Here is a 15400-nt window from a genome sequence, read left to right on the forward strand (position 1 = left end):
GCTTAAGAAAAAAAATAAAAAAAAGCTTTTTACTCTAGTTCTTGTTTTCCTTTTCCGATTTTTCATCTTCTTTTTATCTCCCTTTTTTATATATTTTCTCCTTTTACATTTGTTCGCAATTGCACCTGTCATTCTACTTCTGTCATTCCATCTTTACTTTTGAGTCTGTCTTATCATCCCTGGATTGAAGATGGCACAATGTGAACCTATTCTCTCTGATACCTCCCCCTTCATCTTATGTTCCCTCTACCTCACAAAAGTTTACTCTCAACCTGGGATGTGAATGACCTGCTTTCCTTCCCAGGAATATCATGCTTTCCTTCGTGAGGAAGAAATTAACAGTTCACAAAGCTGGGAGTAGTTTTCTCAGTTTTAAATGTTTGTAATGGCAGTACAGGAATCACATCTTCTGAAGGTAAATCCTGATCAGCCATTATATCTCTTTGTTATTTTACAGTTTTTTTTAAAGCGAATTCTCATTGTGGGTAATGTGTAGAACATCCAGTTTTTTTCTGTCTGAAAAAAAAACCTCTATGATGTATGAGGTTCTGGTGGGTTATGGGAATGAAGCAGACAAATGAACTTCACTAGCAATGCTGTAATCAGCTTCTCAGAATCCATGCAATGAACTTGACACATCAGAAGGTTCTGGTGGGTTATGGGAATGAAGCAGACAAATGAACTTCACTAGCAATGCTGTAATCAGCTTCTCAGAATCCATGCAATGAACTTGACACATCAGAAGATGAGTTCATAATGACCCATCATGCTACTGTAATCTGTATCATGAAGGCCAAAAAACAATGTACAAAAATTACTGTAATATGTTGAAATGAGTGGGAGTCCTAAATTGTTACAATGTAGTGAAGATGTGTAAACATAAAAAGCTGTGCATGTGCTTAAAGAAAATTCAATTGGATACTTGCATATTTCAAAAGCAGTAAATTAAACTAGTGTGCATTTGGAGTACATGACAAACATTGAAGTAGCTTAAAATTGGCACCAGGTAACTATTCTCTATGTGGGAAGAAAGGCAGTAAAAACATACATTTAAAAATTCTACAGAAGAAGAGTTATCTTTGGTTGAGAATTGGTATGGCATTGTATTTACATCAGAGGAAAGGGCATTACTATCAAACACTAAAAGTATTTTTTTCATTATTCTCTATAAATCTAATGGTAGCCTTCAGGAGTTGGAAAGAATGTGGCTAAAAATATAAAATAAAGTATTGGGTTGAGAGGGACAAAATAAAGCAAATGCTGAACATACATATGTGAGATTTGTGAGGCTCCATGACCAGCCCTGCATTAATTTGAGTATAACATCAGTATACCATAAGGTAAGCGAGCTCTTTAGGAATGCTGGAAGATCCATAGGATTCTGTAACAACATGTGAATAATTCACAGTAGGGTTAAAGACATGGTAGCAGAAAATATAAGGTGGGCCATTACACAAATGCACAGCCACAGATTATTGAGGTCAGGTGAGATTTTTAAAATGCAGTGTATCTGACTTAGAATGACACACTCACAGGGATTTAAATTTGAAATGTAGATAATTATAAATTAAATGCATATTTATGCACACCCAAGACAGACAAGAGAACTGTCACATTCACAATAGAGAGATAATGAATTTATAATATATACATAAATTACTAACTTCTAAATGGATTAAGAAATATAAACACACTTGCTTGTGAGCCGACACTGGAAGAGGGAATACGCATAATTATTACAATACACAGATCCCCAGCATCAATTTTCGTAACAAATTCTATGCATTATAGTGCTGCCTGTCAGACATAAAAAAATAATGACAAATTTGGGAAGATTTCAGTGTTAACTTGACTATGGAATCTAACTGAAAAAGTTATCTACAGTTCAGTGACACCTTTGCCTCACTTCTTTTTAGTTTCATATGTAAATAGATTGAAATTACAGTAGTAGTTAAACCAACACATGCCTATTCTGAAGTAAGTGGATTGATAGATAATGATGCACAGTTCAGAAATGCTGAAAAGTAAACAGTGTGCCATATTAATAGCAAAACTATGAAAGTTTCAGAAGAAGAGCTTACCTCTGTGAAGATTACATAAACTTGACATCAGTACTAAATTTAAACATATTTTTTGTGAGTTTCTATTCGTTTCTTAAAGGCAGGTTGTTAAAGAAGCCTTGGATCACTCCTGACACCTGCCAGTCTTCAGAGAGAAAAAGGGAAATTTACTAAATAGCTGTAAAGGTTAATGATTCAAAAGTACTTTAATTGCCAAGCAGCAGCAGGAGAACACATACATAAAAGGTATTATACTCTGCAAACTATCGAAGCCAGTGGCTCCTTCTCCTGGCAGAAGGGTTCAAAGAGATGTAAGAGGGGAAAAGGAAAAGGACAGGTGAGATTTAAGAAAAGGGGCAGTTCGGAAAAGTCAGAAAAGTCACCAGTGCAGTCTCCAACAATCAGTCTCAATTTCTCTTCCTGTCCGGTTAAGTCTCCCCTGACCCAGGGTTGTAGGTGACTTTTATGTGGTTTTTCTCCTGATGCTACTTGATGAGATTTTTTTGTCTATCCAGTAACATTATATTTTACATTACATTTTTAGAAACTGATTATTTTGTTAATATACGAGTATTGCAATGTTTTATAAAATGTAAAAGGACAGATGATAAATGTAACTGGAAGCTCAAGAAATAAAATAAAATCAGTATAGACTATTCCTAGAAGAGAGATTAGTTAGATGTACTTCTTGTTCCAACTGATCCATAATGAGGAGATTCTCCAGGATGTAGAACATGTCAGAAGAACAAATATTTTCAATGAAAAACAAATATGCTAATGTACCTTCTGTACATCCCAAGTGAAATGATCGTCAAAGATGTGGAATGAGTCAAAAATTTTCTAAACATAATGAGGGGAAGCAGCCACAGAATTTTTTATGAAAGAAAGCAGGAATGTAGAATACTGTTCACCCATCGCAATTGTTTTAATAATCACTTTTAACGAGTAGCTGAAACAACTGGTGGAAGTAGTTCAGAAGAGCACTAACCAAACGAACAATATAGAGAAAATTTAATGAAATTAGAATCTCTCTCACTGCCTCAGCCAAAATAAAACAGCAAGACTATCAACAGTAACAGTTTGTATTGTTATAACGACTGCCAGTAACATAATAAAAAATTGCAGCCCTACATTACGTATGTTCTTAGTCTAACATGTGCCACTTCATGATTTAATATTTACTCTGGAAAGTGTGAAATATGTCATTGTTAGCTTAGGGATGGCTCTATGATATCAGTAACCAGCTCCTAATCTCTCCTCACATCATTTTCCAAACTTTTTAAGGAAGCAAAATACTCAAGCTGTCACTCAGCTATGCAGTAATGGTATGCATAACATCTCAGTTTGTACATTGACTGAGCACAGAATAATATTTTTAAATGATACAGTATCACCGTTAGGAATCTTCTCTAACACTATAAGGTTTTAATTTTGTCAGCCATAACATTCGATTGGAGAAGTTACATTTTTATGGAACATCTGATTCAGTAAAAGTTTGGTTTACTTCCTATTTAAGTAACACATGGCAGAAAGGTGCATTAAGCTGTTGCAATAATTCACGAGAGGCGCCACATAAATTACAATGAACCTTATGCAGTGTTTGATCAAATTATTCTTCCTATGATCTACCCTTTTTTTCCATCAGGCAGAATTAGTCCTTTTTGCAGATGATATTGCAAAACTTTGAAAAAAGCTGCAACTGAGAAAACAGTAATGTTTTGTGTATGTTATTAACTAGTTTTGTGCCAGTGGGGCTTACTTACATCACATTATTTATAAGCAGCCAATATCTTTTGAAACAGTTCTACTTCTTTGTATATTTGTTCTGCTGACTGACAACATGGCACCACTGTCTACCTTAATCCTTTTTACCCTTGAACATTTTCTTAATCACATTATGAATTGTGAGAGGAGATACCATCTATTTGTATACGGCTTTATAACAAAACATTACCAGTTGCATACGGTTCTCATGACACTCCTGCGACATTTCGTGTACGGTACTTACAATATTGTTTATTTTAGTCCACAACATGATCCAATAATATTTCTAATTAAAAAAATACACAGAATCCACCATACTCATAAATTTGTTACTGTCAAGAACACTGCACGATGGTATTCAGTAAGAGTTCAGTACTTTTATGCATCTCAAATAATGCAATTGATACATCCTAAGAAGAAAATTATATCCAATCGATCATTCCAGTCATATAATAGTTCCATTTAAGAGAGATTACAACAAATATGTTCTCCAGTATTCTCAAACTGATCTATAATATTTTGAAAACAGTGACTTAGTATGCCATGTCTATTAAAAACAACTGTGCCAAGAAATCCAACTGCTCATTGGGATGGGGCAAGGTGGTGGAGTGGTTATCACACTAGGATTGCATTTGAGAGAACAATCATTCAAATGACCAACTCACCATCCCAATTTACGTTTTCCATGATTTCCCTAAATTGCTAAAGGCAAATGGTGGGATGATTCCACTGAAAGAGCACGGACAATTTCCTTCCCTGTCCTTCCTTAACCTGAGCTTGTGCTCCATCTCTAATGAACTCTTGTTGATGGGACGCTAAACTCTAATCTTCTTCCATCCTTTTATTCATTGGGAAGTAAAGAAGGAAAAGGGCTGAGGGATCACAGAAATCTCATTACAAGAAAACAGACCAAAATACAGAATCTGCACTGTAATTTAGTAAAACAGAGGGTTCACATACACTCCCTGATGAAAAGCACCCGGACACTTATCAGTGGACATAATTTGGAGTACATCCATGTCTAACTCATCCCCTAGGTGTTCCATTGGGTTCAGGTTGGGACTTAGGACAGGCCAGTCCATTTCAGGAATGTTAATTGTCCACAAATCACTGACTCACACAAGCTATTTTATGACAGGGTTCACAGTTGTGCTGATACAATCAATCATTGTTGCCAAACTGTTACTCTACTGTGCACAGTACACAACACAATAAAACGTGTCCAGTATATCCTTCTGCATTTAGTATTGTCTTAAGTTCAATAATGGGACTACATTCTAACTGTGGGAAACAACCCCCATACCTTAACATCAGTCTCCTCCATACTTTACCGTCGGCACTACATCAGATGGCAGGTAACATTCTTCAGGCATTCAGCAAATCCAAACATTTTGACTAGCTTGGCACAGCATATGGTGTAACTACTCATTCCAAATCACTCATTTCCAGTCATTGACTGTGTTGTGGTATCGCTCTTGACACCACCTCAAGTATTGCTTGTACTGCCTGCAGAAATGTGTAGTCATGAGGAGCTGTTTGACCACTGTACCCCACTTTTTAACTCCTTATACATAGTCATTGTGCTAGTTAGACTGCTGGTATCATTTAAGAGCTCTCAGGGAATTCCTTCCATTGATTTCATGTGATTTTTTACAACCAACTTCCACAATGCTCTATGGTCCCTGTTTGTCAGTACACGAGGTCCGCCTACTCTTGGTTTAACAGTGGTTGCCCCTTGATGTTTCCACTTCATAGTAATATCAACAACAGTCAACTTCAGCAGCTTTAGAAGGGCTGAATCTCTGATGGTTGGCATTCAATAACTAGTCTACATTCAAAGTCACTGAGCTCTCCTGACCAATTCATTCTGCTGTTCCTACGTCTCTATTGACAAAGCAATGCTACTTGCCTAGTGCCTGACATCTAGTGATTGATTCTGCATTATATAGGGGTATCCGGATACTTTTTATCAGCTAGTGTACCAACTTAATAGATTGAAAAATGAATATTCTTAAAACAATGAAACAATTTATTCGGAGTCAGAGAATGAGCATTTTTCTTATTATATTTTGTATTTTTCCCCAAAATACTGCATATTTCTCTCATCGCTGCAACAGATGTGATCATCATAACAAATATCTCCACAAAGACGAAACAGGTACATTTACAGAAATCGTGTGATCTATCAGAAACAAAAGACGCATTACAATACATATGAAAGGTGTAAGGTTAAATGACAAGTTAAAACTGGTCAATATTTTGGCAGCCATCAAGATTAATGAAAGAAAATATCTGAAAGTGTACAATATCATGATATGGTAAGAGTGTAATTAATTTATCACAGTGTCTTCACAAAACAGATCAATATTTATCTTTTGATTCTTAATTTCACAATAATTTACATACATGTTCCTTCAAACATAGCTAATTTACTTCCATTTAGAGTAGAAACATCATGACAAAATCTTCACATTTTGCATTACATATTACAGAATCTTCAGCCATTTTCATGCTTTTTATTTGAATATAGGATCACAAACATTTCCATACTCCTTTTAGAATAATTTCTTCTGTACCTCTTCGCCCCCTCTCAAACAAACACACACACACACACACACACACACACACACACACACAACTCTTATATGTTAAGTAGTGTTTCTGTTCAAAATTTGAACAGCTTTTGCATAGTGTGTCCATTGATGCCTGGGAGGTAGTCCCTATCTTACTTGGAACATATTTATGACATGAAAATATTTTACACCTTTCATACTGCAAACTACGGAGCTTTGGTACTGATGGCAGTCAAAAGATTGATTTATCTTTAAAAAAATTACATCTGATGGTCTTTCTTTGACAAACTTATGCATAACATTTACGTACCACAATGATGAGAATATGCACAAGAGTTGTTGCAGTTATACAAAATAAAGTGAAATAATCACAGAAAAAAGAGTAACTTTTTACATGGTAAAAATTACCATTAACTGAACATACAAACAAACATCTTTGCACTTAAAAATTGAAGCAATTAATATGTTTATGCAGTTTTAGGAAATAAAATTATTTCCAGTTTCTTGATGAAAGTGACTCACAGCCCATTCTTTCTTTCTCATTACAGAACATATTACTTCTGGATGTGAAAAAGAGCAAAACAAGCACTGGCAGATTTTAAATATGTCATTGTCTGTGACAAAAATGTATAAATAAAGAAAACTATGACATTCACAATTCATGCAGCTGATAACTCACTAAGACTATACACATAACAAGTACTTCTGCAAGTATGCTGTTATAACATTAGTAGTATTTCTCATAGAGAACTGCTATTGCACAGTCTGGATAAACCAGAACATGCTGTAGAAAATTCTGTCCGATTTACAAATGTTTTAAACATTTGATATTTGTACATTATATCCATTCGAATATTTAAAAAAAAGCTATAGTCACAATAGAATGCTAGAATTGACACTCTGAACATTAATATGTACATGGCAACTACACTATTTACATTAAAGGGCGGATCCACTGTTCAGAAATGTCCAATTAACCACAGAAGTCAAACAGCAGCTTCTGCTGCTTATTGTTCTGACATTCTTTGGGAATGTGTTTCATCAAACAGCCACCTTCTGCACAGTAAAGTGTCAGATTGTGCTGATTATAATGCACAGTCATATATATGTATATAAATAACGTATCACAATTTACTGACGTATTGCTTCCAGAAGCTGAATCGTTGTCTTGGTATTATCATCGTCATCATCATCACCGTCTGGCTCGTCCTAGGAAAAATATGAAATAAAAAAGAATATTAAGCAAAGTGTCTGGATGCAATGGCACATTTAATAAGATTCTCAAGCAATAAAACTTTAAAAAGTGAAATCTAGCAGAAATTAGTTAATTCCTATATTGCTGAACTGTTTAGAGTTTCTCTTCTCTGTATCAAATCAATCTAAGCAACTCATATAACAAATAATTGTTGAAAGGAATGTTCTACAACATACATGAAAACTGCTGCATCAACCAATACTATAATTACCTTACAACATGGTACTGATGTGAAGAAAATAATAATAAAAAAAAAAACTGGGACCAAGAAAGGGGAAAAGCAACAGGTAGAGTCTGAGTGACTTGGAAAATACAACTGCAAGTTTCTACTGGGAGACAAAGAATTGTACATGTCATGGGATTTATAAATTATGACAATGAAAACAATAAATTTTTGACAAAATAATGTAATTGGATAGACAAAAAATCTACTCACCAAGTGGCAGCAGAACACACACATAAAAGGTTATAATTAGGCAAGTTTTTGGAGCCAGTGATTCCCTCTTCAGGCAGGAGGGTTGAAGGGGAAGCAAGATGGCTGAAGGAAAAGGATTGGAGAGGTCTAGGAAAAGGTGTAGATTTTGGGGAAGTCACCCAGAACCACTTGTCAGGGAAGATTTACCAGACGGGATGAGGAGAAAAGACTGAGTGTTAGGGACTGCACTGGATGAGATTTGTGAGAGAATTGAAATCTCATTTGGTGCAGTCCCCAACAGTCTGTCTTTCCTTCTCATCCCATCCGGTAAGTCTCCCTTGACCCGTGGTTCTGGCTGATTTTTCAAAACCTACGCCTTTTCCTAGATTTCTCCAGTCCTTTACCCCTCTTTCTTCCACATCAAACCTTCTGCCTGAAGAAGAAGCCACTAGCGCCGAAAGCTTGTGTAATTATAACCTTCTTTTATATGTGTGTTCTGCCACCACTTGGTAGGTAGATGTATACATTATGAACACCAACAGCTGGAACAGAAACATGTTCTGCATATGTGTAGATCCAAAACTGTAAATGGTTACTATGAAGCTGAAAATCATTACTGTTCACTGAGAATGACTTTTGCTGTTTTAATAACAAACAGTTGATTATAATCAAACTGACAAGTGCGACGAAAAATGTGTAAAAGATGGCAGCACATGCATACAGAATATGCAACTCATCATATGTCAAATCACAGTCTACAAGATACATTTGCACTAATCTTATGGAATCCAAGATCCCAGGAAGCAGCAAGCTTGTAATTGTTTTTAACTAAATTTTCATATGCATAACTTTGATACTGCCATGGCTCTAAATAGTTGCTGAAACCCAAGAAGTTGTGAAGTTTGTAACTTGTGTCAATTATGTCAGTAAAGTTTGTTAATCTAACAAAGAGATAGAGGGGCTGGCCAGTACTTAGCTCAGTACAGCCGAAAGATACACAAAACAGAACAGAAAATTTACACTCCTAGCTTTTGGAACTTTTTTTCTTCATCAGGGAGGAGAGAGGGGAAGAAGGGAAAGTGGATTCAGTTACTCACAACCCAGGTTATGAAGCAACAGGGAAAGGTAAACAGGGAGGGTAGCAAGGATGGAGGCATGGTTGTCAGAGGGAAGCCAAAGATATTCTACTGTTAAGTGCTGTGCCAGCTTCAAACCATAGAGGATGCATACAGAAGTAAAGAGGTATATAGTATAAAGATAAACACAACTATGTAGGATGAAAAGATGCATGAATGGCTAAAGAGGAGAGGGAAAAAGGAGAAAACTGAAGTGTAAATGGGAGTAAGGTTGGTTAATGTAGGTTCAGTCCAGGGGGATGGCAGTATGAAAGGATGTGTTGGAGTGCAAGTTCCCATCTCCGCAGTTCCGAGGGACTGGTGTTGGGTGGGAGAAGCCAAATGGCACGTATGTTGTAGCAAGTTCCTGTGTGTTACAGTTTTTAATATCTTTGATTCGATTAGTTTATGGCCAAAGCTTAAGTCCGAATGGAACAATGCTTTATGTCCTCCTTTATATTCATGATCGTGAAGTTCAAAGATACCCAGTATCTTCAAGTCCTACATACAAAGTATCTTCAACCTTTGTTTTGTTTTGTATTTGGTTTTATGGGCATTGCATGAAGCCATTAAAAATAATGGTGACCTGTTAATCCTCAGTTACTAGCAATACCAATTTGAAGGTACGCCTGTGTCAAACCGAATAAGGACAATTTATGATACGTCATGTGTTTTTTACTTATTTTAGATCCTTTGAAACCAATGATGTAGAATGACTGAAAAGATTAAGTTATATTATTCAACCCTCCCATACAACCAACTGAGAGACCATGTTTGAGTTTGTAAGGAGAGTAATTATTTAGTATAATGTAATTTGCTTTCAAAAGAACGTCTAATATCTATCCACCTTCAGATGTATACACAGAAGCAGGAAAACTATGAATAATTCTAATTTTATATGGTAACTGCAAGTCTGAAGGTGTACCACCCATGAATAAATGGGAGAAAATGAAACTGGTACGCATTGAACTCTTCATCACACACAATATGGTGGCTTGCGGAGTTAAGATCCAGATGTGCTGGGCACTGCTGGTATCCTATTTAACTGTCACTGGCAATAACACTTCCTGCCCATGTCTGCATCCAACTTCCTGCTGTCTGAGCCTCGACCAAGGGCAACTGATGTCAGATGTGGCAATGCTATAGCATCGTGTGACAAACACCAAGTAACAAGAATAGGAATGGCAGTAGCATTGCCCTAAAGCATGTGTCCCCATTTTAAGCCGAGGTATAAACTAAGATCAAACGACAGCACCAGTTGCACTTTTTTTTAAATTTGTGATCATCACAACTGGTTTCATCCAACAAGGCAATTTTTCAGTGGTTACAGGACAACTGACACGATAGTTCTCATATAACTCCTGAAAAATGGCCTCGGTTGCCGAAACTGGTCATGGTAATCATAAATGAAAATAAAAGGGCAACTGGTGCTCAAATTTGATCCCGAATATGCTACAGCCAACCCTCACTACATGGAATGTTAAAAGAATATACAAACAATATTAAAGGGAAAGTATCTTAGACATTAACACAGTTATTAATAAGCTGAGCAGTTTGATGGAACCTAGATGTAGCTGCTGTTAATGCTACATCTTTTCTAACATTTATTCCCCCCCCCCCCCCTCACACACACACACACACACACACACACACACACACACACACACGCACGCACACACTTTTCCCTTCCACTCTTCGTGACTACTGTTCCATTAATGCTATTTATGATTTGTTTCTTCCTCCACCCTCTCCTTCCCCTCTCTTTCACCAAATAACAGTGTCTTTATAATTGGTGGGACTCAAATATGGTGAAAATTAACATTCTCCAAGGCTGGTTTGTCCTACCGATTCCATTTTAAGTGAAAGTAAATGATGCATTTTCTACAGAAGCAATAACCTTCAATCACAAAATCGTATATATAAAGCAATTCGAGGTACATTTTAGAGAAACAGAGTGAGGTTTATGTTTTCATAGCCAGTATTGTAAGAACTAGCAATAACAACTGAAAATTTTCCTTTCTCTTTGAGTAGTAATAATAAATGAATATATTTTGTCTGTTGGTTCTTCTAACACTTCTTGGTATGACAATTTCACATTTAAGGGTGAAAAATGTGCAGTTTTGTTAGTTATTACAAACTGGCTTGTGACTTATAATACTGACAATCGTTTTGGATAACAATCACTGTTACGTGACGATGACCTAATAAGCCAAACATTGGTTCCAATAAATATCAGTGGAATGAAACACAATGCATGCGCTTTTTGTATATAAATATAATGTGTAGCTTTGGGATCAGGGCGTCTGTGGCAAAAAGAAGAAAAATGAAGTAAGTAAGTCATTTTTATGAAAACATTGGAACTAATAACACATTTTCAAGTCATTTGCAAGTGTCCCACCATGGTATATTTCCAAGTAAATTTGTAAAACAATTTCTAACATTATTCCAACTCATTCCACTTTGTATACCAGAGTAACGTGATATACTTCATGAAAACCTTGGGTAAAATGGTTGTTCCCACATTAAAATCAGTCTCTATCATCAACTTAGTTTTAAAAAAATGCAGTCAGGCAGTTAAAATCTGTCTTAACATTTAAACAGTCACTTTTGTATACACTTCAATTACTTATTACGGCTACAAATGGAAGTTTGTGATGACATCAACAATATTTGCAGACTGTTGCAAAGAGGGAAACTCCATCCTGTATCATCAAACTGACAGATGTGCATTCATTTGGTGCTAATGAAAATCAAGCCTGAACTGAGAGTCCCCCTCTCCCACTCCCAACCCAATTGCTCCACTTCAGTTAATATTATTGCACATAACTGAACTACTGCTACTGAAAAATCCAGGATGGAATGCAAAAATATTATGAAAAGGAAAGCTCCTACTCACCATATAGTGGAGATGCTGAGTCGCAGATAGGCACAACAAAAAGACTCTCACAATTAAAGCTTTCAGCCATTAAGGCCTTCGTCAACAATAGACGACAACTGCAGTCTCAGCAGCACGAGTGCATGATGGGAATGGCAACTGGGTGGGGGTAAGGAGGAGGCAGGGGGGGGGGATAGTATGGTGGGAGTGGCAGACAGTAAAGTGCTGCAGGTTAGACGGAGGGGAGGGAAGGGGGTGGGGGAAGTAGTGGAAAAGGAGAGAAATAAAAGTAATGGGTTTGGTGGTGGAATGAAGGCTGTGTAGTGTTGGAATGGGAAGAGGGAAGGGGCTGGATGGGTGAGGACAGTGACTAACAAAGGTTAAGACCAGGAGGGTTACGGGAACGTAGGATGTATTGCAGGGAAAAGCTGGTGAGTGTGTGTGTGTGTGTGTGTGTGTGAGAGTGTGTGTGTGTGTGTGTGAGAGTGTGTGTGTGTGTGTGTGTGTGTGTGTGTGTGTGTGTGTGTTGTCTATTGTTGACGAAAGCCTTAATGGCCAAAAGCTTTAATTGTGAGAGTCTTTTTGTTGTGCCTATCTGCATCTCTGCTATATGGTGAGTAGCATCTTTCCTTTTCATAATATTGCTACTGCTACTGAAGATTTTCTATCAGGATGTCACAGTAGGTAAATGATGTTAAGAGCCATAAGACTTGCAAAACTTTTCACTTTGTACTGACACAAAAATATAAAAAAGCACGGAAACTAAGAGTAACAAAATGTGGGAAACTAGTGCACTCACAAGGAAGCACAAAACGAAGTATCATGCCAATAGTAAAATATTAACTAAACAGGAAGAAAGTTGTAGAAGGAGTTAAAACAATATAGCAGATAGATGTGGCTGGCTGACCACAAGACTAAAAAAGAATGAAGTATCTACTCTGCAGCACACTAAAACCTCTAGCCTGAAAGTTTAGACACATCACAAAACTTTAAAACTTCTCATACTCGCCTCACCGTCAGCTAAAATAGAGGGCATATCCCCTCCGATATTTGCTTCTGCCTTTGCAGCAAGGTATAAAATGCACTCTGTTAAAATACAGAGTACAGAGGGTCGCACACAATGAACATCACAAAACGCGGGATCATCTCGCTGTAGGAAAAGGCCGTGAGGAAGAGGGTAGTGCCCAATTTGAAGTCGTGTGAGGTTCACTTCATCCCGCCTGAGCAATAGGCAGGAAGAATGGCATGGCCAGATAGTTGACTGCACCAACCGCAGTTTGTTGTCCACTACTGCCTGCCATTACTTATCCCACAACTGCATGAACTTCCAATGTAGTGCAAAAATGACAGCCTGCAGGCGAATAGAACACTGTTCCACATCCTGTCTTCTAAAGGCCTCCTTGGCAGCCCGATCAGCCTGTTCATTTCCCTGTGTCCCCACAGGCCTTGGCACCCAGCAGAATGACACTGGCTTTCGCTGCCACTGGAGCAAGTATAATTGGTCACACATCAGTTGGGCCAACTTCTCAGCTGGATACGTGTTCTGTAATGATTGTAAGGCACTAAGGGAATCAGAGCAGATGAGAAACCATTTGCCTTCAATACGTCGCATCTGCTCCAGTGCCTTGAGTACCTCATGGAGCTCCGCCGAAAAAACAGTATACTCATCATGAAGGCGAATCCTGGTGACATGGTCGAGGATCATTACAGAGCAGCCAAGGGAATTCCATTGTTTGGAGCCATCAGTGTACACTAATGTGAAACTGTGATGCATATCTAAAATGTTAAAAAACAGAGAATGAAATGTAAAATCTGGTGTACAGTCTTTCTTAAAATTGGTCAAGTTTAAAATAAGTCTGGGCCTCTGGAAGAGGCAAGGTGGAAATCTGCTATAACCTCAATGTAAAACATAAAGACCGGCCACACCCATCTTTAAAAGGCAATCCCTTGCACAAATCCCATAGGGCCTCATTGCTTGTTGCTGGTTACGAAAAAGCCTTTCTACTGGAGAGGCTGAGCAGTAGTATGGTATGCAATTGCGCATGGTGTGGACATGTTTTATATGCCTGGCAGTCATCTAATGTGAAGTGGCAGTTCATCAGCCTCTGCACAGAAGCTTGGTATGGGCTTGTTCTGAATGCCCCAGTGGCCAACTGAATCCCTTTATGGTAAACCACATCCAACATCTTTAAATAGAGGGTTTCACAGCCCACAAACCATGCACTCGTAATCTAGCTGAGTTCACACAAAAGCTCTGCAAAACCAGAGCAGACAAGTCCTGTCGGTTCCCTATGCACTGGGGGAAAGACATTTCAAAATACTTAGAGCCTTAAGGGACCATTTTTTCAGATCCTTAATATGTAGCAACCATGTAAGTTTACAGTCAAATATGAGACCCAGAAACCTCATCGTGTCTTTGAAATTAAGAACAGTGTCCCTCATTCTCAGTTCATAAAAGTTTAAAACGGAATGAGAACTGTGTAAAAGAACAAAAACAGACTTCTCGGTTGAAAACTTAAAACCACTCTTCCACATCCATTCATCTACATGTTGATCAATTAGCTGGAACTAACATGTTGTTGTTGCACAGCTTCAAGAAGAACAAAACACAGAGAAGTCATCCCCAAACAAAGACCATCTAAAAATGGCTCTGAGCACTATGGGACTTAACATCTGAGGTCATCAGTCCCCTACTTAAAACTAACTAACCTAAGGACATCACACACATCCATGCCCAAGGCAGGATTCGAACCTGTGACAGTAGCGGTCGCGCGGTTCCAGACTGAAGCGCCTAGAACTGCTCAGCCACACCGGCCGGCAAACAAAAAACACTGTACAGGACTTTTCACTACTGACATAATGCTATTATTAGCTATGGCAAAGACAGTCACACTTAAAACACTATCTTGATGGACACTGTTCTGCAGCTCAAAAAAAGCAGACAGAATGTCACTGGCTCAGTATCGAAAATACCATGGTGAGAGAAAAGGACCGAATAAAAATGGGAAGACATCCACGAAAATCCCATTTGTGTAGCCGCTTGAAGACAAGATGCCTCCAAGTAGTATTGCAGGCCTTCTCGAGGTCAAGAAACATACTTAGAAGGTGATGCTGGTGCAGGACGCAGGAAAGCCTGTTGCATAGCCGTCTCCATGAGGGCCAAGTTATCAAAGGTGGAGCGATACCTCCTGAAACCACACTGCAAGCGACTATAGAGTTGCCTGGATGCTAAGAGCCACATAAGTTGGCAGTTGACCATCTGCTCCAAGGTCTGTCCCACACAACTAGTGAGGGCAACACTACAGTAACTACTCAGGCATGTACAGTCTTTCCCAGGTTTTAA

At 37.9% G+C, this 15400-nt stretch overlaps 1 protein-coding gene across 10 annotated transcripts in view; it reads right to left on the reverse strand.

Annotated features, from left to right (window-relative positions):
- Window positions 1-5830: 5830 nt before the first annotated feature.
- The window catches only part of LOC126188905 (transcriptional repressor CTCFL), a 145409-nt gene continuing 135839 nt past the window's right edge, over window positions 5831-15400 (reverse strand). For all 10 annotated transcript variants that reach the window (XM_049930599.1, XM_049930594.1, XM_049930593.1 and 7 more), the window contains one exon: window positions 5831-7606. In XM_049930599.1, coding sequence (XP_049786556.1) covers window positions 7529-7606 — 78 coding nt within the window. In that variant the 3' untranslated portion in view covers window positions 5831-7528. The remainder of the gene's footprint in view (window positions 7607-15400) is intronic.

This window comes from Schistocerca cancellata, chromosome 5 (genome assembly GCF_023864275.1).
Source record: "Schistocerca cancellata isolate TAMUIC-IGC-003103 chromosome 5, iqSchCanc2.1, whole genome shotgun sequence".
In the NCBI taxonomy this organism is placed as follows: domain Eukaryota; kingdom Metazoa; phylum Arthropoda; class Insecta; order Orthoptera; family Acrididae; genus Schistocerca; species Schistocerca cancellata.